At 41.4% G+C, this 25,617-nt stretch overlaps 1 protein-coding gene across 1 annotated transcript; it reads left to right on the top strand.

Annotated features, from left to right (window-relative positions):
• Positions 1–198: 198 nt before the first annotated feature.
• Positions 199–25,586, top strand: HEPACAM (hepatic and glial cell adhesion molecule). The gene is made up of 7 exons (XM_069080815.1): positions 199–740; positions 18,049–18,390; positions 18,884–19,165; positions 19,789–19,888; positions 20,200–20,273; positions 20,691–20,758; positions 20,949–25,586. Exons 1-7 carry the CDS (start codon positions 656–658, stop codon positions 21,246–21,248), a joined length of 1,251 nt encoding a protein of 416 aa, XP_068936916.1. The 5' UTR covers positions 199–655; the 3' UTR covers positions 21,249–25,586.
• The last annotated feature ends 31 nt before the right edge of the window (positions 25,587–25,617 follow it).

The following is a 25,617-nucleotide window of genomic DNA, read 5'->3' as shown; positions in this document are numbered from 1 at the left end:
ATGTAAGAATAACAGAATTGGACATTTTTCAACTCCTTTCCTTTGGAGTTGAAGGGGAGATTTCATTTCTTCATTAGTTACTCGCTTCCCTAAATACTTCCCTAAATACAGCTAAATAAAAGCTGCCCAGGAACTCCACCCCCTTCGCTGTTCGGAGCCCATTGGAGGCACTTCTCTGGCATGGTCAGCCCCCACCCCCTTAAAAACAAGGAAAGTGGAGTGGTGACTACTTAAGACTGGGACACAAAGTCCAGTTTCTTTGTGTACTCCTACCCAGTTCCCTGTGTTAGTCCCAGCTTCAAATCCCCACCTGGAAAATTAGCCCTTGGCACACCATCTTCCTATTCAGGACAGGTGAGTCTGGAAGCGCCTAGCATTTGTGCTTTGCATCCTGCTTGGACCTGTCAAGTGGCTTTTCAGCAGCTACTAATTCCACCTTTTGGAAACTGAGGATGTAGGGCTCAGGAAACCAGAAAATGTCAGGTCTGAGTGAGAGAAAAGAACAAGCTGAGCAACACACAGAGCTCTGTGTATTCAGAGGCAAGTTGGCAGGGTTGTGCTGGAACAGAGAAACTCCAAGTGGTACAAAGAGACGTGCCCAGAGTGGAGAAATCATGCTAATTGTCTGCACCAGAGCCCAAGAACTCAACCCAAAATGAAGAGAGAAAGGGGAGCCCTGTTCAGAGGCTCCAGCGCCCCACGCCTCACTCCTTTCGTCTGCCTCCTCCTGATCCAGACAGGTAGGAGATGGGGGTGGGAAGCAAAAGGGTTTGGAGAAGGAACCAAGGGGCTTCTTTGGGGGAAACCCAAAAAGGGGGGTCTGAATGTCTTTATAGTGGGAGGAGGGAAGAAGCTCAGCTGCCGTGGGAAGTATTGTGAATTCAGGCTTTTAGCCTTGAATACATTTCTTCATCCCCCTTACTCCCTCTTGTCCTCCCCCCACCAAAAAAACAAAAAACAAAACAAAACAAAAAACAACAAAGGCTGCATGGCCTGGAGCTCCCACAACATTCAGTACATAAAGATGAGCTCCATTGAAAGGTTTCTTATAGCTTGGGTTGTTGGCATAGGTCCTTTTGGCATCCTTTTAGATGATGACATGCTGTAGGGTTTTAAGGAGCAGTCTGGGGAGTGGGGTACTTTGCTTTGGTCTCTTCTGGACTTCTCTGGGATTAAAAAGGCAAAGAATAAAAGAAGCTTTGAAGAAATAACTTCATGAGTCCCTTTCATTCCCTGTTGCTCATCAACATTGACAGGGTTTCAAACTATCACAGTCATCAGTCAAAATGCTTTTTTTTTTTAAGCACTATGTTCCAGGCATTGTGGTAAGTCACAGCAGATCTTTATGCCATGGAGACCTACATCCTGTACTGCTGCTATCCATTTCTTAGAGAATTAGAGCTTGTTGGCGGTGCCTCATGAATAATAGGAATGTGGGCCATTGTTAGGCTCTTAGCCTCCCACATCTGTAGCAATGTCAGCTCCCCTTGCTTGGATGAGACTCAGTTATGTGCAACTTTCTCCTCATAGCTTCTTTGCAAGGATGAAATATATTTTTGGGGGAGGGAGTGGGGAAGGGTTATCCACCTAATTTTTTTCTTTGAGTTAATGTTAGTTGAGGTCTGGGATATATTTTCCTTCCCATCTCTATTTTCTGCTTCTAAAAGAGGAGTTCTTAATATGTTTTTTATATTATGAACCCCCTTAACAGTCTAGTGAAGCCAAGGGACCTCCTCAGCGTGTTTTAAAACACATAATATAAAATAAATAGTATTGCAAAGGAAACCAGTTATATTGAAATAGTTATTTTTCTATATGAAAAAAATACCCAATCAGGTTAATGGAACCCCTCAGAGGCATGGAAACCAGGTAATGATGGGTATCTTGGGATCTTGCCTCCTCATAAAAAAGCTCAGGATTCACTAAGGGCCTTCCTTTTGCCGTGGATATATGAGGCCCAGGGAAATTCTATTTTCCACAAAAATTTGATGAGACTGAAGATCTAATGGGTCCATGAGATTAAGAAGTCATTTCTGGATTTTCAACCTTGTCTTCTCACACTTTGGAGTTAGGGGTGCCTACACCTGTAGTAATAGCCTAGGGACTGTCCAAGTGACATGCAGACTAAGGAGGGATGGAAGGAAAGGGAACAAGAAATTATTAAGTTCCTACTATGTACTAGACACTGCTAAGCACTTTACAAATACTGTCTGAGGCAGTATAACCTTCCACAGCTGGGGGTTGAAAGGCCTACATTGTATGACACTTGGTCAGTGACTGTTAGCTTATTATTCCCTTTGGTAGGATTGAGTGGAATTCATCCTAAATATCCCAGTTCCCACCTCTGACTAAAGATGACGTTTTTTGTCTCCTGATAACAATTACTGTAGGCCAAAAGATTTCAAGCATCTGGTTGCCATCTGGAGTCATGTCAGCCTGCTAGAGTCTGGTATCTGAAGTAGAACTTGAAGGATGGCGATGTCTTTTCTACTGAAATTTCTCTTTCATAGGTAACCAATAACTTCCTTCTTGAAAAAAATCGAAGGGATTTTTTCTATTCTTTATTTTCCTTAGTCTTTTGGTGGCATTTGACACTATTGATCACTCCTTTCTTCTTAAAACTCTCTTTTTTGGGCTTCCATAACATAGTATCCTTCTCCTACCTCCTTCATTATCCCTCTTTGTCCTTTGCTGGTTATTCAGCCTTCTCTACTTGCTACCTCTAGGCATCCCGTGAATGCTCAGTTGTAGGCATTTCGTCCTCTCTAGGGGAACTCATCTACTGTCACATTTTCAACAACTATCTCTATACTAATGACTTTAAAATGTTTTATTAATGCATTTTTACTTTTACACCACATTTGCTTCTGAATCCATCATACCCTCTTTTATAACAGAAAAAAAGTTATAAACAAAACCATTTGGCACATTGACTGTGACTGACAGAGCATATAACATTCCTCGTCAGTAATCCACCACTTCTCTACTAAGAGGAAGGTAATGTATTCTAACATCACTCATCTGGAACCAGTATCAATCATTGCTTTGGACCTGTGTTCTGTTGTCTTTTACTATTGTCCTCATTTATATTCTTATAGTGATCTTGTATATTGACTATTCTTTTAGTTGTACTTTCTTCATTCTCTGTCATTTCATAAAACTTTCCCATATTTCTCTAAATTCCTCAAATACATTGACCTCTGTGGTGCAATATCATAATCCATATTCCTATACCAAGATTTATTCAGCCATTTTCAAATTTATGGGCACCCACTTTGTTTTTGCTACTATAAAAAGTGCTATAGTGCATGTTTGGTATCTTGCTAGTGACTTCAAAATCTATGGCTAAACCTGACTTCTTATCTAACATACTGGCCTATATTTCAAATTGCCTCCCAGGACATCTTCCTTCGAATATCCTACCATTGCCTAACCTAAAGAAGGGTAAGAGTGGGGGAGTGATAAGATAGTCATGTGGAAGAATGATTAGGCTTATTTTGTTTCACTCCAGAGCTGAAGCAGAACAGTTGGAGCTGAATAGGTGACAGTTGGAGGAAGCAAAATTTCTGTACAATAAAAGAAAAAGCTTTCTAACAATTAGAACTGTCTCAGAGTGGGAAAACTCACTTGTGAAGTGAGTTCCCTTTCACTGTATGTGTTTGATAACCTTCTGTCAAAGATATTGTAAAGAGGGTTGAACTAAGTAATCTCTAGGGCTTTCACATCTAGAAAGATTCTAGGATTCACATCAAACTCACCATATTCAAAATCAAATTCATCATTTTCCCCTTACCTTGCTCTACCAATTATACTGTCACCTAGCCACCTAAACTAGAAATTCTGGAATCTTCTTGCAGTCCTACCTTGTCCTCACCCATTTATACCTTATTGGCCATTAAATTCTGCTGATTCTTCCTTTAAACGTTTCTTTGCCTCATGTATGGAGTACCACAATGAATTCAAAACTAGTCTTGCTCTTCTCCAATCCATCCTGTAAATTTCTCCCAAACTTAAGGAGCATTTGTGTTTGGTTTTGGCTACTTGTCAACGTAGGTTAAAATCAAGCCTACTCTGGAGTAACTCTGGCTGTAATATCTGAGTTAGACACTAGGTGACGTTCCACTTCAGTTGTCTCTACCTGACACACACATGCACAGACTGCCAAACTTTCAGCAAGCCAGGATATCCCCTCCAGCTTTTACAAAGTGCTCAAAGGACTGTTCTCAGGACTGTTCTCCCCTCTGGATTTAGGGAGTTGCTTCCTACCCTTTTGGCAAAAAGACATCAACCCTTTGTGCAAGTTACTGTGCTCCAAATCTAGGAGATGAAATATTAAAATTTAAAATAGTGATTGTTATAATTATCTTGACTCTGTCTCCACACCTTGGGAGAATTCATTCTTTCAGTTTCTCTTCCTTCTGTCCCATTGATTTAGAGATGCACGATCTGTAATCTCTGCAGTTTAAAAGTAGGTAAATTCTCTTAGATATGTGGGGATATACAGTTGCCTATATCTTCCTTTTCGTTTTCCTTCCTAGTCTTCTATACAGAGAGGGAGAGCCTAAGGATCACAAAAATGGGGTAAGAAGAGTAACTTCTGTGCCGACTGATGTGAATGAAGGACTGTGTAGAGAACAAAGAAACTGGCTTACCAGTCTAAATTGCTAGGTAGATTTCATAGAACTCATGGTTCTCAGCATCTCTGGGTGGCAAACCACTGGGGTCTAGTGTCTTCTCCCCTTGTGGTTTGGATCAGCCCCTCAGGTGTGTCATTTCCACTTCTGTTTTATTTTTAAAGCTTTTTTGTCTTCTCATGTGGTTTGGATCAGCCTTTCAGCTGTGTTATTTCCACTTCTGTTTTTTTAAGCTTTTTTTTTTTCTGATTAACAAGCATTTATCTCCCCCTCTCCCACAATCTCCCCTTCATTGGAAAATAAAAGAAGGGAAGAAAACAAACTACTTCTGTTTGTTCATGCTATTTCCCCCTGCCTGGAAATAGCATGGAAATATCTCTTCTTCCCACTCCTCCCCACCTACCCAAATCTTACCCATCTTTCAAGACTCATCCTGAATCCCATGAAGCTTTCTCCTACTACTTTAATTAACACTAATCTCTCCTGGTCCTGACTTCCCATAGTATTTACTGTTTATATCACATATGTTATCACTACATTGTATCCTGCCTATTTTTGTTCTTTGATTGTTTCACGTGTGGAAATCTTGTTTTCCCAACCAGACTGTATTTCTCTGAGGAGAGATAATAGATCTTATACTTCTTCTGAATCTTCTGCCCCTCCCCTCCAAAAAACATTTAGCACAGTGCAAGGCGCATAGGCACTTGATATACTCTAAGCAAATCAATTCAACAAACACTTATCAAGTACCTATTCTGTGCAGATCAGCTAAGATGGTACTAGTGTTTCAAGGTTTAGATGATGGGTTGAGAAGTTTGGACTAGTAAAGGCTAGTAGCTAGTAAAATGCACTATGAGATCTGAAGAGAGAAGGTTATTAGCAGCCGGACCAATCGAGAAAGGCTTCCTGAAATATTTGTCATTTGAATTAGATTTTAAAGGATTGTCAGGAATTCAATAAGAAAAGGCAGAAAGGAGACAAGTGGTAGGCATTGGGAACAGTGTAAGCAAAGGTAGAGAAATGGGAAGATATAAGGCATGTAAGCACTAATTCAAATTGGCTAGAAAATAGAGTTTGTAGAAAGAGAGTAGAATAGACATGGCTAGAATGGAAGGGTGTTGCTAGATTTCAGAAGGCCTTGAATTGCAGCCAAAGGAATTTCAACTTTTCTCCATAGGCAAGATTGAACCACTGAGGAATTATGAGAAAAAAGTGACATGGCCAGAGCTATTCATAATGAATATAAGCCTGGTACCATTGAGAAAAAAAAAGGAGTGAGGAAGATTGTAGAAATAGGAAGACATGTAAGAGGGCAACCAGTGAATATTGGGAGTACATGGTTACATGTACAATCATTTACAATAATATTTTTTTGTTTAGTTTGAGGCTTTTTTGAACTTTCATTTAGACTCATATTTGGCTGTTTATACTTGTTGATGAAAATTAAAATAAAATTTATTCTTAAGAAAAGAAGGTTACTGTAGTAGTCCATGTGGATGAAGACCTGTGTTCTGAGTATGGCAGTAGGAATAGAGAAGAGGAAACAAATATAACAGGTATTATGGAGGTTAAAATAGACAGGATTTAGCAATTGGTTGGATATGAGAGGTCAAATGAAGAGTCAGAGGTAACACTAGCGTCTCAGAGATGGAAGCTAGTATGAATTGTCATGTTACCGACTGAAGTTTGTGGAGAAGAGGAGAGAGAGTTGGTAGTGGGATGGGATAGATTAACATACTTTAAATTTTTTTTTTACATTTGGGGAGACATGAGCATATTTGAAGTCAGATGGGTAGGAACTGGCAAAGAGGGAGAGATTAGATGCATAAAAGAGAAGGGATTAATATTGGAATCAGGTCATGTAGGAGGGCATAGGGTCTTAGCTCAAGAGATAGAAATGACCACATCTATCTACTCTAACCATCTCATTTTCTAACTGATGAAACTGAAGCCCAGAAAAGGTAAATGTTGTACCCAAGGTAAAGCAGGTAGTAGTCAGGAAAAAGAATAAATTTGATAGAAAGACCTCTGATCATAGCTTTAAACAGTTATGATGTTAGAAGACTGATGATGAAGATTATTTTCTGCTTCTTGTCAGGTAAGTGGTGGGCTGCAGATGTAGAAGGAATGTCTTTATATCCCTGATGTTTGGCATATTGCCTGGCACATAATGGACACTTAAAAATACTTCTTGAATTAAACTAGATTCTTTTGGAAGCGGGGTGGGAAGGAGTCATCAAGAAGTGATAATGTAAAAAGGTCATAATTAATTAAAAGGAAGTAAGTTTTTTAGGGGAATGATAATAAGCTTGGTTTTGTCAATGTTGAATTTGGGGTAACAGTGGAATGTACAGGTACAAATTTTGTGTCCTGTGGTAAGTTAAAGATAAGAGTTTGAAACCTGGCTCCAAACTGGATTTCAAGGATTAAAATAAAATATCAGGAGCTATCTAGTGTTGATAGTTGAATCAACTGTTAAGTTATCAAGAAAGAAGGCAAAGAATAGAAGCTTGGGAAATAATTTTAAGGGAATAGGAAGAGGATGACGACCTAGTAAAGGCAGCTAGTTGGCACAATGAATAGAGCACTGAGCCTGGAGTCAGAAAGATCTGAGTTCAAATGTAGCCTTGACACCAGCTAGGTGACTCCAGATCCATCACTTAACATGTTTGCCTCACTTTCCTCATCTGTAAAATGGGGATAATAATACACCTATCTCCCAGGGTTGTTGTGAGGATCAAATGAAATAATATTTGTAAAGCACTTAGCTTAGTAAGTGTATATAAATGTTAGCTATTATTAGTAGTAAAAGAAACAGATGGGGAAAGAAGTAGGAAAAGAAGCAGGGGAGTGTGACATTTCAGAAACTAAGGGAAGGGAAAAAATAAAAAAGGAAGCAGTAATAAACTACTGCTGCAGAAAGCCCAAGGAAGAAAAAATTGAGAAAAGGATATTATATGGCAATTAGGATATCAGTAATGATTTTTGAGAGAAGATATATCCGTAGAGTGTCAGGGATGGAAGCTACATTAGAAGGGACTGAGGAAAGAATGAGTAAGAAGTAGTTGAATCACTTGATAACTTTTTCAAGAAGTTTATGGAGAAGAGGAGAGAGAGTTGGTAGTGGGATGGGATAGATTAACATACTTTAAATTTTTTTTTACATTTGGGGAGACATGAGCATATTTGAAGTCAGATGGGTAGGAACTGGCAAAGAGGGAGAGATTAGATGCATAAAAGAGAAAGGATTAATATTGGAATAAGGTCATGTAGGAGGGCATAGGGTCTTAGGTCAAGAGATAGAAATGACCACATCTATCTACTCTAACCATCTCATTTTCTAACTGATGAAACTGAAGCCCAGAAAAGGTAAATGTTGTACCCAAGGTAACTTTACGCAGGTAGTAGATAGAACTTGAATACAGGTCCTCTTACTCCATATCCATTATTCTTTTCACTATCCTGCCTGAAAATGCATGGGATCAAGGGCTCACCTTAGCAAAGATAGGTAGTGGCTTAAGCAAAGAGTAGAAATGCCTTTTCCTCTGAAACAGAAGGAAAGGAGAAGAGAGTAGGTGAAATACAACAGTGGAGTACAGAATCGCCTTAGAAAACTAGTTATCTGCTATAGGGGAATGTTGATGCATTTGGAAGCTTCAGGAGAAAGAAAAAGTTTGAAAATCTTCTTTTGGAGAATGAAAGCCTGTAGTTTCATCAGTGTAGGGAAAAACCTAGTGTGGAAACTTATTCTATCAGATACACTTAAGTAACCAACTAATTTTTAATCTTAGAGAGGTGGTTGGGCACATGAAGAGTTAACATGTTTTAGAGGCAGGGTGTGACTAAAGTGTCAATAGAAGGTCTGGGTATGACTGAAGTGGTGAGTGTAGAGAAAAGACAGGGTCTAAGAATTAAAGAGACAGAGGAATTATGTACTTAGGCTATTAGATCCATCATCATGATTATTGAAGGTGGGATGATGGCAAGAGGTGGATAGCAGACAAAACTGTTAAAATGCTAAAGTCATTGAAGAAGTTGGAAGAGTATTCTGGAGGTCAGCAAAGATAAAGAATAGATAACATGGGTTGTAATGAATGAATATTAGTTGTTTTTAAAGATCTCCCGGAAAGAAGATTCCACAGCATCTTTAATTGTTTCAGTTACTATCAAAAAATTGTTCCTTACAGGAAGATGCCCCAGATGAAAAGTCCTGTAACTGCCATAGCTATCCCATCTCAGACCTCAGGTGACTTCTGGGAGGAGCAATATACAGATGAATTAAATCATGAGATTGGAGGCATGTTCTGTCATAGAAAGAGGCTAGGAAACCAAGTACAGGGATAGAAAGCCATTCCTCTGGATGGAGTGGGTGTTAACAGTGACATTGTTCACCTCCTCACAATAGCATGGTGGAGTGATCTTTGAACTTGGAGTCACAGGACCTGGTTCAAATCTCAGCTCTGCCATTTACTACTTATGTGACCCGGGGCCTTCTTGGACTTCAGTTTCTTCATCTGGAGAATGAGGGTGTTTGACTAAGTGATGTTGGAGGTACCTTATAGCTCTAGATCAATATCCCTATGAAGTATCCCAATTCTTATAGATAACCTGGAAGAGGGAGAGAACAAAATGAAATCTCTAGGTTTGCAGATAATCCCAAGCTGTGAGGACAAACTGCTGGAAACTCTTCTCATGAGGCTGTGTGTGTGTATGTGTGTGTGTGTGTGTGTGTGTGTGTGAGTGTGAACAAAAAAGGGACAGGTGAGTCAATGTGAACAAGTGCAAAAAAGTGCATTAGATAGAAATAATAAAAACTTTATTTATAGGATGATGGACTTTGATCTTTTAATTATGATCCTAAAGGCATTAGTGCCATAAGGGTCCCAAATAGCTATGAATATGTATGTGACCATTCTCAGGAAATCAATTAGAAACAAAACAAAAAAGATCAACTAAAGTGTATTATTGTTGCTGTTACTTACTACTACTGCTGCTGCTGCTGTTGCTACCGCCCCCACCCCCACCTTAGCTATGGTCCTTCTCTAATGCCTCATCTGAGCATGGAGGTAACTTTGGGTTCTATGAGGTTGCGTCATTAGTGAACAAGCTCTAGGTCCTAAGTGAGAAAGACTTCAAGTATAGACCCAGTGATGGAGTTGTTTGTCATTTGGGGACTTAGCCTAGTAGCTAAATTCAGTGACTACAGCAGCTCACTATGGCCATCTACTGATATATCCAGGAGGTGCAACCTCTGTGGATGGAGGGATTGTCCACAGTGACTCAACTTCATGAAGTACTGAAGTAATTATAGTTGCTGATATTAAAACATAATAATTATTCTACTCATAGACAAAGGTACCCTATATACTGCCTGCATTTCTGGTCTCTATACTCCAAGGAAGATATAATAGAATAAGAAAAAGAGAAAGGAAACTAAAATAACTAAAGAGATAAAAGGGCTCCTTTAAGAAGACAGATAAAAAAAATTAGGACTTCCATCTCAAAAAATGAAGACTGAAAAAAAGACATATAGAAATCCTTGAAACCATGAAGTACATGAATAGAGTGAATAGACCAAATCCCAAAATACTAGGATCTGAGGTTACTACTTAAAGTTTCAAAGAGATTCTTTTGGGACAAATGAAAATAAATTGCAATTATATAGTACATAGTAAACTTTACCCCCAAGAGGTGGTAGAGGGATTGGGAAAGGCTTCCTAGATTTTAGTTGTAACTTGAAGGAAGCTAGGCAAATCAGTAGGTGGAGATGAGGAGGGAAGAACATTCTAGGCATGGAGGACAACCAAAGCAAATGCCCAGATCTAAAAACTGAATGTCTTGTTCAAGTAATAGTAAGGAGTCCAAGTATCATTGGATCATAGGATATGTGTCAGGAGTATAAAGTATAAAACTGAGAAGGTGAGGATATGGGAGGGATAGGTTATGAAAGGCTTTAACACCAAAGAGAGGATTTTATATTTGATCCTAGAGGTAATAGGGACCACTGGAGTTACTTGAGTAGGGAAATCAGACCTGTGCTTTAGGAAAATCACTTTGATGGCCTGGAGGAGCAGCTAGGTGGCACAGTGAGTAGAGTCAGGAGGACCTGAGTTCAAATGTGGCCTCAGCCACTTAACACTTACTAGCTGTGTGACCTTGGGCAAGTCACTTAACCCCAATTGCCATGCCTTCCCCCCTCCAAAAAGACCAAAAAAAAAAAAAAGGAAGAAGAAGAAGATGGCCTGGAGTGTGGAGAGAATTGGAGGAAGCAGACCAACCAGCAGTCTATTGTAATAGACCTCTGAAGTCCCTTCCAACTCTGAGGTTCTGTGATTCTGGTTAAAACAATACAGGGGGCAGTCCAAAGTTCAGGAACCTGGGAGTGATAGCTCTGATTTGCCATACCCTGTAGCTTCCTCTGCTTATATCATACCTACATCTAGACCACTTCAACTAAAAAAGATTATTTCTTCAGTGTCCTTAGGAGAGGTTAGAGGCAGATGATACTTAGATAGCAGAGTGGAAAAAACACTGGATCTGGGTGCTGAAGACTCAGTTTTAATAATTACTACCTATACAGCCTAGGAGAAATCATTTACATCCTTTCCTGATGGGGCTTCAGTTTCTTTCTCTTTCTAAGATATTTTCTAGCTCTACATTCTCTGACGCTCTGCTTTCCAAGAATATTTCATTTTACACATGCCAATCTACTTAGGGAAGTAGTAAGGCCAATTTTGCCAAATCAGCAAGGAAGCAGTTAAAAGAGTCTTGAATTTGATAAACAAAACAAAAGGAAAGGAAGCAAACTGTTTGCCCAGTGACTGACTGGCAGTGAGATGGCAGAGTGGATAGAGCACTGGACTTTAAGTCAGGAAACCTTGAATTTGACTCCTGCCTCAGATGGTTTTGAGCTATGTGACCCTTGACAAATCACTTAACCTCTTCATCTTCAGTTTCCTCATCTGCAAAATAAGGATAATAATATCACATACATAACAGGGTTTTTATAAAGACTGAATCAGGCAATGTATGTAAAGCACTTTGCAAACCTTAAAGTTCTGCATAAATGTCAGGTATTAATTATTATTAAATGGCTGAACACATCATAAAATATTGTCATAATGAAATGTTAAGGTGCCAAAAGGAATAAGGAATATTAAAAATTCAAAGAAATGTGGGAAATTTGTATGAAATGACTCAGAGAACAAAGCAGAAACAAATTAATAATATGCACAAGCATGACAGTCACATAAATGAAGACAATTTTAATGGCAAAACTCAGATAAAAAACATTGAACAGAATTAGTTCTAATTTATAAAGCATACAATTGATCATTAATAATTTATTAAGTGTCTACTACAGGTGACTCCAAGAAGCTATAGCATGTGCAAGGGCTAGAGACTGGCAAAAACATCTCAGCAAACTAAGATGCATTGAGGGTAACCCACAGGCCTCAAACCCATCAATAAACTAGGGGCATGTCTACCCCAAGCATGTGAAGACTTCCCCAGGCAGAATGGATGCATGAAAACAATTTCTTCCGATGGCCATGAAGGCAGCTGAAGGAGGTATCATAGAGCTATTAGAGTTTGGTCAGATATTGAAGATGCCCAGGTCATCCACTGTATCCTGGGCCATCGCCAGTCATCTTGACTTTTGTCTTACTACTGGACTTTGATGACTCTGGAAGAAAAAGTGAAGCTGACAACTTTGCACAACTCTGCCTCACTTAAATTCAATTCACGTGCAACTCAAGACATCACCCATTACATGATGTCACTGGTCCTCATTTGGAAACAAAAGATGAACAGCAAGTACTTTACTATATGCCAGGCACTATTACAAAGAAGCTACAAGAGCAAGGATGAAATATTATTACGTGCCTTCAAGGAACTTATGGATACCCATCCTTCATTTTACCAAAACAAAAACTACTGACTTATAAAAATATGTATATGAAGGAAGAAAGAAAGGAGGAAAGGAAGGAAGGATGCTGGATTTGAACTAAGGAAGGAGCTGAGTTTGAACCCAATTCTAACAGCTGTTCTTTGGGTCCAGCTTAATGGTGCAGTGGCTGGGCCTGGAGTCAGGAAGACCTGAGTTCAAATCGAGCCTTGGACACATAGTTATGGGAACCTGGGCAAGGCACTTTACCAACATTTATCTCAGTTTCCTTATCTGTAGAATGAGCATAATAATAGCACATATCTCCTAGGGCTGTTGTAAGGATCAAATGAGATAATTACTATAAGGCATATAGTAAGTACTATGTAAATGTTAGCTATTATTGTGTGACCTTGGTTAAGTCTCTTAAACTTTCTGAGTCTCAATCTCTTTAACTTGTAGGATATTTGGACTACTTATCTCACAGGATTACTGTGAAGAAAATGTTTTGTAAATTCTAAAAGGCTATTTAATGTTATTATGCTATGTAGTTATTGTTGTTTTTAAATTGTTGCTATTAATAAATTGTTGTATGTCATGGCTATTGCTAAGCAAGGAGTACTACCCATAGAATTATAGAATCTCAGCATTGGAAGGAACTTTAGGAGATGTTCAGGAGGAGTTCACAACCTCCCAGTCAGTGCAGGAATTCCACGTACAATCCAGAGGGGGGACCTGTGATCCAGAGGCCACATGTGGACCTCTAGGTCCTTAAGTGTGGCTTGTTGACTGAATCCAAACTTCACAGAACCCCTTTAATAAAAGGATTTGTTTCGTAAAACTTGGACTCTGTCAGAAGGCCACACCCAAGGACCTAGAAGTCCACACGTAGCTTCGAGGAGACAGGTTCCCCACCCCTGAATAACCTAACAGATGATCATCCCTCTTCCACAATAGCCTGTTGCATTTTTGGACGGGTCATTGAATCTCTATTTGAACCAGTGAATTAACTGTTTTCTCCTACCCTTAAGCTTTAGGTTCAGTTCCAGGGAAGTCATAACTTGGGAAAGAAAATAGCAAGGTACACTTTAGTCCAGTCCCCAACATTCATATGTGGTTAGTTGCTATTGTAGAATGGTGAAGGAACAAAAATGGGGAGGAGTGAAGGAAGAAAGTATGGAGCTTCTGAGCCAAGATAGCGGAATGGAAGGGGGATCAGGATTAGGGCACCTGTGCCTTCATACTGTTCTCTTTGTTCATTGTCTCCTTAGTCTAGCTGACAGCTTTAATCTTCGACTATCTTTCCCAGACTCTTCAGGGTGTGCTCTAGAGCAGGGTTTCTTAAACTTTTTCTCCTGGAGACCCCTTCTCAGTTTCTGCAACATTTGTTGTTGCACAGTGTGTGAGCATGTGCAGTGCAAAGTGTGCATGCTTTGTATTCAGAACCAAGGCTGCAGTAAGGTTGCTCAATGCAACATGAGCAAGTGCTGCCAGAAACATCTCAGGTTCATTACTGTGTTTAATTTTTAATTAACTTTTGGTTGTCACGTATTCAGAAACTTTTCACTGTTGCCAATTTTTTCACGACCCTGTGGAGATCTGCAGTTGAAGAAGTGCTACCCCAGAGAACTGCATTAATAGGAGGAATTGTCTGCTTAGGCCCTTATCCACCAAAGTGGTTTCTGAAGAACAAGATTAGGAAGGTCAAATGTTTCCATTTTCAAAAAAGTGATGAGAACAGGGTCTAATTTTCAAACTATAAACCAATGAAATTGACTTTGATTCCTGAGATTACATTAAAGAGATGGTTGACAAACATCTAGGAACACATAAACATATGTAAGAAGTGTAAAACAAGAGCCTGTATTGCTTCATCAAGAATAGATCATCCCAGACCAATCTCATTTCTTTTTTTTAAATAGGATTAATAAACTTGGTAGATGAAGAGAATTCTGTAGACACTGTTTACCTAGGTTTGAGAAAAAAATTTTTTTGACATAGTATCTCATATTATTCTTATGGAAAAGATGAAGAGATGTGCACTAGGTTATAATATAATTAGATAGATTTAGAAGGAATGGTAGAACCAAATTCCAAGAATGCCATTAATGGTTCCATTTAGACATTACAGGAGCTCTTCAGTGGAGTACCCCAGAGATCTATGCTGGACTCTGTGCTGCTTAGAATTTTTATTAGTGACTTGAGTAAAGTAATAGGTGGTGTGCACATCTTATTTGCAGATGACACAAAACTGGGACTTAACACACTGGAAGACAAAGTCAAGATCCAAAAAGATCTTGACTGGATGTGGTAGAGATTGGCAAACTACAGCTTGCTGGCCAAATCCAGCCTATCAGCTAAGAATTTTTTTTTACATTTTTAAGTACAATAAAACTTAATTTTAAAATGTAAAAAACATTCTTAGCTCCCAGGCCATAAATAGGAACAGGCTACATTTGCCCACTGGTTGTTGTTTACTGACCTCTTGGGCTAGAACATTGGGACAAGTTTGAGATGAAGTTTAATAGGCATAAATATAAATATTTTTGTTCAGAAAATCAGTTTCTGGAGTATAATATGGGGGCAGGGCACAGTTGAAAAGCAGCTATTCTAAAAAAAGATTTGTGAACTACAAGGTCAATGTGAGTCAGCAGTATGATGTGACTCACAAAAAAAAATGATTTGGTCTTGGACTACATTAAGAGAGGCATAGCTTTCAGGAATAGGGAATTAATAGTAGCACTGTATCCTGCCCTCATCAGACATCAACTGGAGTTTTGAGTTCAGTTATAAGCATTACAATTTAAGAAGGACATTAATATTGTCCAGAGGACAAATAGGATGGTGAAGACCCTTGAATCCATGCCAAATGATCAGTTTAAGCAACTAAACATGATTGGTCTCTAAAAGAAAAGACTTTAGGGGATATGTGATAGCTCTCTGCAAGTGAAGAAGTATCTTATGAAAGAGAGGTTAGATCTGGGGCTGGCACCAGAGGACAAGAGCACAAGCAGTAGTTAGAAGTTTTAAAGGCAAATTTAAGCTTGACGTCATGGGAAAAACAACAACAAAACACCAACCTACTGACTAGAGCTGTTCAAAAGTAGACAGCGTTGTACTGTGAGATGGTGGGACCTTCCTGCTCCTTAGAGGTCTTCCAGCAGATTGGATAAATATGGAGGATATTGTTGTGTGGACAGATTGGATGAGGTGGCTGCTGAGGTGCCTTTCTACTTTCAGATTTTGTGTTTTTGTGATTCACATGTCAGTTCCTTCAGGAAGTGTTTCCTGATCTCTGACTTCCCCCATCCTTGCCTTTAGGTAGTAATGAATTTTCCATCTGTGTTGCACTTTGTTTTCACCCCCCTAATGTACTTATCATACATGATTTTATACTACAGTAGTTATCTGTATTTACATCACATTCCCCAACTTGACAGAATGCTGGACAAAAGTGGGGTTGTGTGTCTTCTTTCTCCCTACGGTGGATACTTAATAAATATTTCTTGAGTATTTATTCAATTTTAATCCAACTCTCATTTTACAGATGAGCAGACTGAGGTCTTGAAAAGTTAAGTAAGTTAATTAGGTCACAAAGCTACTTAGTATCTAGGTATAGGTTGCCAATCCTCATGCTGTTAGTTGTTTTGCTTTATTTGTTTTTCCCTTTTTCCAGTGTAGCTTCCCACCGGTTTATAACAATATTGAATAGGACAGGGTTAGAATTAGTTCCCTATACCAGACTCTCTCTGTTTTTTGAAAAAAGTATTTTATTTTTCCCAGTTACATATACAGACAATTTTTAACATTCATTTTTATAAATTTTTGAGTTCCAAATTTTTTCCTTTCCTCATTGTCTCTGTCCTCTCCTTCCTCCCTAAGACGGCAAATAATTTGATATGGGTTATATATGAGGAGTCATGTAAAACATATTTCCATATTACAGGCTCTCATTTTTCATTATTGTCCTAGATAGGGGAACTTCTGCTTGGATGCTAGCAATAGTGAGCTAGGTGGGTAGCAGAGAAAACGCTAGGCATAATGACGAAGTTTGACTTTAAGCTCTTAGACTACACTTATTTGCCTTTTCTTCCTAACACCCTTTTTCCTTTCAACTACCCAATACCCCTGTGTTCTTTCTACCTTCTTCATCTCTTGCAACTCTCTCCCTCCAAAAAATAAAAACTTTACTCAGAAAAGAACATATTTATTAACAATGAAGTGAAGGTGATTTTTACCCCTTCTCCCAACAGTATTTGCATTTTAATGGAAAACACAGCTACTTTGGCTTAAGGAATGAAGTCCTAATTGTGAAATGTCAGATGCCAACTGAGTGGGGAAATTGTATGGGTAAAAGGATGCTTTCATCCGATCTTGAAATCAGTTAATCTGCTTGTAACAGCAGCTCTTCCTAGCAGTGGGACGTTTAACAGAAAGGGACAGGGGATTCCACTGGGAATTTCCTGCATGAGTGGGGGAGGTGGTATCTGTGTCTGAACCTGGCATTTAACAAGGCGGCCAATCTATGCTGTCCATTGTCCTCAGTGTGCCATCTTTGGGGAGAGAGCCAGGCACCTACAACTGAATGATACTACCACCCTCCATTTGCTATGGGGTCCTCTGAGATTATTGGGTAACATATTTCAAAAATAGGAAAGAAATTCCTGGAATAAGGGACTCCTCGATGACCTCCTTTGTCTCTTGGGAACCACTGGAACAGTGGTGAGGATAGAAATTTCACATTATATCTTTAGAGGACCTGGGGCCTGAATTAGTTAGAATTTTGTTAAGAAGATGGAGCTGAGAGAGGTAAAGAGCGAGGGGACCAGGAGAATAGATGTATGTGATGTAATGAGAAAGGACAGAGATGAAAGCAAGACTGAAGGCAATGGAACAGAGAAAAAAAGGAAGGAAACAATGGGGACTGAGTATGGGGAAAATGATAGGGGAGAGAGTATTAGTATCAGAGAGCAATATTTAGCCTGGAAATGGGAATAACAAGGATAAAAATGAATGAATGAAAAAACATTTAACATTAAATAATAAAAGTATATAATACAGGGCAAATCACTGAATTAAAGCTAGGCATACAAATACAAAAAGAAAACAATAAAGCAATCCTTGCCCTTAAGTAGCTTACGTTCTCAAAAGTGTAGAAAAGACAGAAAGGGTAGTGGTGACTGAAAAGAGTATCTAGGTGTAGAAAGTTACAGGGATGCTGAGTAGAACCATAGGCAAATAGATGCCCCTTCTAGTAACCATGGCAGTACTGATTTTCTTATGGTTTCAGAACTTGAAAGCAAGGGAGTTGGGCAGGGAAGGGACAGGGCAGTGGTGGGAGGGCAGCAAGACAGACAGAAAGGTAGCTATCAAGGAAATGTCCAGAATAAAAAGACAGGGGAGTGGAGGGCCAAGAGTAACGAAAGAGAAATCAGAGTGATGGGTGGTAGGAATGGGGTAAGGACAAATCCTTTACTTCCTGTGGAAGGTCTGACATTGTCCCCTTTCTCCCTGGATGCCTCTTCCCAGGCTCACTGGAAGGGGTGAACATCACAAGCCCGGTACGTCTGATCCACGGTACTGTGGGGAAGTCGGCTCTGCTCTCTGTGCAGTACAGTAGCACCAGCAGTGACAAGCCAGTAGTTAAGTGGCAGCTGAAGAGGGACAAACCAGTAACAGTGGTACAATCCATTGGCACTGAGGTCATTGGCACCCTGAGGCTTGACTACCGTGACCGAATCAGGCTCTTTGAAAATGGCTCCCTTCTCCTCAGTGATCTTCAGACATCTGATGAGGGCACCTATGAGGTAGAGATTTCCATCACTGATGATACTTTCACTGGAGAAAAGACCATCAACCTCACTGTGGATGGTAAGACTCTGAAGCTAGCTGCCTGGAGAGAAGGCTTGGGTTAGAGACTGAGGGCCAGGGATTGATACTGAGCCTTTCTAGGAGCTTCAGAATAAACCACTCAGAAATTTTTCCAGGTGGAGTCAATCCAGTGCACACAGGCCACCCACATGAAGAGAGACCAGGAACTGTAGATTGGGTGGCTGGGGGCTAAGAACAGGGTCCATTGAGCCAGGCCAGTGGGCCAAGGATGAGTTTAGCCAAAGCTTCTTTTTTTAAAAAAAGCATAATTATTTTAAAATGTAAAGCTCAGTAACCCTGAGAAAGGGTGAGGGCTCTGGGGCTTCAATCAAAGGAGAGAGAAGGAAGATACTAGCCTATATGATCCCTGAAGGGTCCTATCAGCTCACAGACTCAGTAACAGAAAGAATTTTAGTGGATCACAAGCAGAGAGTGGGAATTGTGAGGCTCTCAGGTCTGTAACCCACGGTTTTCTTATCCTTGCTCTGCCCAGTTCCCATTTCAAAGCCTCAGGTAGTGGTGGCTTCATCTACTGTCCTGGAGCTCAGTGAGTCCTTCACGCTGAACTGTTCCCATGAGAATGGTACCAAAGCCAACTATACTTGGCTGAAGGATGGCAAGCCACTCAGCAATGACTCAAGGATGCTCCTGTCCCCTGACCAAAAGGTGCTCACCATTACACGAGTGCTTATGGCAGATGACGACATCTACAGCTGCTTGGTGGAGAACCCCATTAGCCAAGGCCGAAGTGTCCCCATCAAGCTTACGGTATACCGTAAGTATCCTGTTCTGGAAGAGCTCAGAGTTCAGCTGGGCAGGTACCCCCCAGCAAGAGCCAAGGATCATCCCAACCCGGTTGCCATAAGACCTCATGACCAGATTTGTAGCATACCAGCTTTATCTGTGCATAAGCAAGGAGCAAACTCTACTTACGAAATACTTAATGATTATGCTGATTAATAGAAACAGAAAGGAATGGGTATTTTGTAAGCAGTGACATCACCAAGTTGTCCTCTCTGGTATTCCCCACTCCCATCATGCCTACATTGAATTTCTTTTTAAAAAGTTAATTTTTTTAATAAACAGAAATTGCTTTTGCTCTCCTTCCTCTTTCTCTGCAATGAAAAAGAAAAAAAAACCAAGACTCTTGTGACAAATAATCATAGTTAAGAAAAACAAATTCCCAAATTGGCCTGGTTCAAAATGTATGCCTCAGTCTGCCCCCTAAAGTCCATTACCTCTGTGAAGAGGTGAGATGCATGCTTCATTACTGATCCTCTGGAATTGTTGTCCTACAGTAAAATTCTATCCTAGAGAAATTCTTTCCACCACTCTTTCCCTGCTTCTTTGCTATTTCAATCTGTAACAGTTCTCAACTCCCTAACTGTTTTTCTCCAGGAAGAAGCTCCCTCTACATCATCCTGACCACAGGAGGCATCTTTCTCCTTGTCACTTTGGTGACAGTCTGCGCATGTTGGAAGCCCTCCAAAAAGTCTGGGTAACTACTGAATTTTGCATCCTGGGCCAGAGATAACACCTTAGCATTCCATTCTGTTCCTCCACCTCCAAGGACCCTAAATCCATTCAATTCTTATAATGAAGCATCTCCTTGTTAATAAATAACACTGCTGAAATGCAGTATCTTCCTCTTCTCATAACCCACTCTTCTTTCTTCATCACTAACTTATCAACCAAAAACACCCTTCCTGTCCTAAGACCTCTCCTAAACCCACCAGGTCCTTGTGTCTTCCAGCCCTTCTGCTATCCAACCTATGGCTCTACTCAGGGCATTCCTGCGCTGTTTTGCAGAAAGAAGCGGAAGCTGGAAAAGCAGGGCTCTCTAGAGTATGAAGATCAGAATGATGACCACCTGAAACCTGAAGGTGAGAGGAAGACGCTGGACCCTCTCTTCCCCATTCCGTCCAGCTCAGGTGAACGACAGAGCAGCATTGTAACACAGGAGCATCTGCCAAGGGACAGGGTGATTCTAAGATGGGGGAGCAAGAGTCCAGACAATTCAAGACTGGTCAGGATTTCAAGTGAAAGTTTCTCCTGAGTTTATATCTAGCGGGGTCTGCTTTGGAAAGGATTGGAAATCAGTTGAGTCACATATTCCTGGGCTATCAGAGACATGACTGCTATCTTTTGCTTAGTAGGGCTTGCTTGGCTTCAGGGGAGTAGTTAAGAACCTCTGAGATAGGGTGAGTGTTGTGAGAAGAGCACCATGATGCTGCACATAATAGGGTCTGTAGTGCGCTGGGATGAATAGGTGATTCCCCCATCTCTCCTCTGTGCATTAGAGACCCTTCCCCGAAGTGGAGAACATGAGCGGAAGAACCCTATGGCTCTGTACATCTTGAAGGATAAGGTGAGGAAGTCCTGGCCAGAGAGTCCCCGGGGCCAGGCCCGCTGGGAGACCAGCAAGGACTTTAATGGGATTTGAATTTGTCCATAGAATTGGGGGCAGGGGTGCTGTGAATCACGGAGAATTGGATTGAATGGGGTCTTCCAAGCCCCTGGTTAAGCTTGTCTCACTGACCGTTAGCATCCCATTGCAGGATCCACCGGAAGGGGAGGAGAGCTCTGCCCCCGACCCTCGGAGCACCTCTGAGCCAGGCCCGCAGGGTTACATCTCTTCCACCGCCCCAGGCCGCTCCCCCGGGCTGCCAATCCGGTCAGCCCGCCGCTATCCACGCTCTCCTGCCCGCTCTCCCGCCACTAGCCGAACGCACACCTCCCCCAACCGGTCACCGAGCTCCCCCGGCCGCTCCCGCAGCTCCACACGCACCCTCCGGACTGCGGGCGTGCACATGATCCGGGAGCAGGAGGAGGCCGGCACCGTGGAGATCAGCGCCTAAGCCTCCCAGGGCCCTGCCTCCACCTAATGGGACCGTAGTCTCCTGTTTGGGGGTGAGGCCAACATAGCCTCGCAGAGGGCAGAGAGTTTGCAAAGGGAAGGCACGTGTGTTTATGAGTCAGAGCGTGTGTGAAGAGGTGTGAATGAGTGTGAGTGACCGAGAACCTGCGCAAACGTGAGGCTGGGCGTGCCTGAGTGATGTAGGGTATGGCCGTGCTTCCCGTTTAACGGCAGGGTTCAGGGTTGACTGCAGCAGGTGGGTGTGGATTGTGTCCTCTTAGGACCCGCCTATAGATTATTAAATTCCAGGCCTGCCCCTAAAAGAGCCTCACAGAGACTAACAACAGTAATCCTAACTCTCTGGACTGGTCTGTGCCCTCCTCTAGGGCTCCCAGGTTTTTATCCTTTACCTCTCCTTCCACATTCCTGGCCTGCCCACCTCTGGGAGCTCCTTTTTTACTAAGCAGGACATTGAAACACAAAACGGAGACATCAGTTTGCCCGAGATCACAGAACAGTAAAGACTAGAGAAGATAACAAGAGGTTTAGTCAAGGCAGGGACTGTGTCCAGCCCATGAGGAGACCAGAGGCTGCTCACATCAGGGGGGGAATCAATAGTTGGGTAACTTTTATACCAACCCATAAAACTCTCCACCCCCCTCCCCAGGAAGGTGGGTATTATATGGCTGTTTTCCTTCTGGGATTATCATAGTGCAAACTGGTGGTTCTGCATAGCAGAAGACATATCCCTGAGAAGAGACTAGAACTGTAGGTTCTGCTTTAGGGTGGAGAGAATTACTTTTCCCAATGCCTCAATCATGGGGGACCTTGAGCAAGTTTCTTCATCTCTTTAGACCAGCATTTCCTCATTTGTGTGTAGACCCATTCCCAAGGTTTGCATGTAAAATGGTGAGTTGGATTAGATTATCTCTAAGGTCTCTTAAAGTTCTAACAACCTACTAGACTATGAGTCTATGGTAGGTGAAGAGGTAGGTGACTCTGTTTGATTCCTATTCACCAAGCAAACTGACTTCTTGGAAACTACAGCCTCCTGACCTGGGTCCTACAAAGAGTAAAGGACTAAAACCCCTGGTCCTGAGAAAGGCATGCCTTATTGTCAATCCTCTCACAACAGGCCCTTTCTTTACTTCCTCGGCATAACACAAGGCAATCCTTCCTGTCCCTGTTAAAGAGGACACCATACCTGAGGAGAAGGGGTTAGAGACTTTATGCTTTGGGAGCAAAGATTCTACACCACTCCCTATGAAATATGTCTGTTTCCCATTGAACTTTCCTTTCCCCACCCCAACTTCCATATCTTCCTTCTCCCAAAAAACACTTGCAAACAATCAGAATCCCTGGGAAAGAAACTAGAGGCCCCTATTGGACAGACCTTGCTAACCCTTTTCCTCATATTTGGAGAGGAGAAAACAAAGGTTCTGGTCTTTGGAGTGGATTCCCAATGACTAAGTCTCCTGAGAGGTTGGGCAGATCATCTTCTGACTCTTGGCCCCTTGCCACTCGGTCTCCCTCTCTCAGACACCTGGGTCTTTGGGAAGCAGGGTAAGGGTATCTTCCCTAATTGAACTAACAACTCAATAGTGAGGGACTAGGCTAGGCCCTCATGTAGTTGGCCTTGTATTTCTGTCACCCATACCGTCCATAGAGAGGCAATAATCTACTGTGTGTGGAGAGAATGCAATTAAAAAGCTGAAAGTGAGGGAGGCCCCTCAAGGGAGCCAGGCTTTGTGTACTCTGTTTGTCCTCCCCTGTGCTTCCAGGGCTGGAACACACCTTTACCTTCCCAGTCACAGCCACCTGTGAAGAATGCAGCCTTGCCCTTAGGCAAACTACCTCCTAGAGTCCTGGTTCCTGCAAGGACTGATTCAAAGGATTTAAGCCCTTTGGCCCTACACCTTTTACTGCTTTTAAAATTGATCCTGACCCCAATTTCAGGCACCAAGATTCCTAGATCTTGACCTCTGAGCCTGCTTGGCTCCTTGGGTTCAAAAATCCCCTGTGCCCCAAACTTAATAATAATGTGATGTTCTGGATAAATATCAAAGCATTCCCATCATGTAACAATTCAGTGTAATTGCACCATGAAGGGGTTATCTTTGAAATTCAGAACAATAACTTTTTTTTCTTTATAGCCCCTAACTTCAGTCATATACTCTGGAGCTGGAGACCCAACCTGGTCTGCTGCAGCCCTCGCCCCTCCTCCTCTACTGAGCACCCCCTTCAAGTGTTTGCCTCCTTACAACCCTATGCATGTCCACCATTGATCTAGTCCAGAGGGTGTTTTCGACAAAGCCTATGGGCAGCACCAGTAGAACCCAAGGTAGAATCCTATCCTATACTTGTCTTAAATATCATTATCCCAGACTTTTATTCCTCTCTCTTATTTCTGATTTTATGCTTCCCGCAACAGATTTAAAGAGGGCTAACCCTTAATATGGCTCCTATTGTCATAAGAACTGATTCCTCTAGATCCACCAGGTAAACTGTCCATCCACCTCAGCAAACTGAAGGTACATATTTTTGATTCTCCAAATCAACCCTGATTGAGAGAAATGAATGTTAGAGGAGCAGCTTCTAGTTGGGGAGGTGTAGCCTTTGTCCTCTTCTTTTTTGCCTCCTTCCCAGACAACTCCACTTCCTCCTCCCACTCTTCCCACTTCTACTAAGCCTTACCTAATTATGCTTCAAGCAAGTAGTATATAGGATAGGGGAAACAGTCAAGAAGGCTTCTGACAGCTTTAATTCCCTTCACCTACTTCTGGAGGCAGGAGGAGAGCAAACGTAAAAGCATCCATCCTACCATCATCTATGTCTCCCCTTTTCTTTTCCTTCTTTTCTCTTCCCTTAGAAAGGCAGCTGTGGTATAATGGAAAGAAACGACTTGGAAGACCCCAGTTCAAATTCTAGTTTTGCCACATATCATCTATGTGATCTTGGGCAAGTAATTTAACTTTTTTGAACTTTAGTTTCCTCATATTAAAAAAATGGGTATGATAATACTTGTATAGTGCAGGTGTAATACCTAAACTCACTCCCACCAACACTTCTTTCTCAGGGTGGGCTCAGTTACCCAACCCAAGCTGATAAGGCAGATTGGAGGGTTCACAGAGGGGGTGGTCACTCCTATAACTTACTCAGGATTCGAGGAGTAACCTTGGTGATAGAAGTGTACTTCTGCTACTATACACTGTAGCTCCTGAGCTCCCACCAGTGTGCTTCCCATTGAACAAATCAGCCAATTGTACTTTGTTGAGGTGACCATTCCCCAAAGAAAACAGCATGATTTAGGGGAAAGTTTTGGATTTGGGAGAAAAGAGGTCCTGTATTCAAATTTTAACTCTTAATTAGAAATACTTATTAAACAAAGGACAAAACAAGAACAGCAACATATGAGTACACCCCTCAGTCAGGGACATTTTCCCACCAATGCACAATATCCATGGGAATAGAATGGGCACAAAATTATAGAATCAGAGGTAAATGTGTAGAAAACACATGGCTGGGGCAGCTGACAACTTTGTTCTATGGACTCTTATGTTCTTTGTCTTCCTCAGGAACAGTCTGTACAATTTTTTTGCTCAGTAGACCGGCTTCTTTGCTAGCTGCTTTCCTTGGGCAGCTCCTCTTTCTGGGCTACTAAGGTAATATGTAATTTCAGCAAAAGCAGAGACTCTAAGCCTGGATCTGCAGAGTTTTTCCAGTCCTGCTTCCTTATCTGTGCTCTGGGAGATTTCTACCTCTCAGGCAGTAGGTGGCAATTCAGGGAAAAGCAAAAGCCTTTTCCATCCTCCAGTCAGTTCTACCAGGCAGCAGATGTCACTACAAGCTCTGGGGTTTCTTCCTAAACTTGGCCAGAGATCTCTCCTGAGCTCTGACTTCTATGAGGACTCAATTCAACCGATGTGAAATAAGGTCTCTTTAGTGAGATAACTCATTTCTGTCTTATGGGGATAAATCAGTATCTACATTTCTACACCTCTATAACTAGATAATATGTATTTGTCCCATAGTCACCAAAGAATTCTAGGAACCAGGGTTTTCTAGTTCGTTCCAAACCCTCACATCTGTCATATACAAATTAGATGCTGAGAAACAGGACACTGGCCGTATTTAATGTCAGTAAGTACCTTTTTCTGGGTGCAGGATACCTTTTTTTCACTTTCACAACTGTCCTTGTTTATGTCCTTTGTGCACATCTGAAAAGGACACCCTTTTCCATTTTCATTACCTACCTCACAGGGATGTTGTGAGGATCAAATGAGATATCATGTATAAGTTGCTTTTTAACTGTAAAGCGCTATAGAGATGCGTGCTGCTATTCCCTATTCTTTTCCTGCCCATTTTCTTCT

Source organism: Petaurus breviceps, unplaced genomic scaffold, assembly GCF_028583685.1.
Source record: "Petaurus breviceps papuanus isolate PSGF00001 unplaced genomic scaffold, PetGlider_PUasm1.0 91133, whole genome shotgun sequence".
NCBI lineage: Eukaryota > Metazoa > Chordata > Mammalia > Diprotodontia > Petauridae > Petaurus > Petaurus breviceps.
This window is presented reverse-complemented; position numbering and strand designations above follow the sequence as displayed.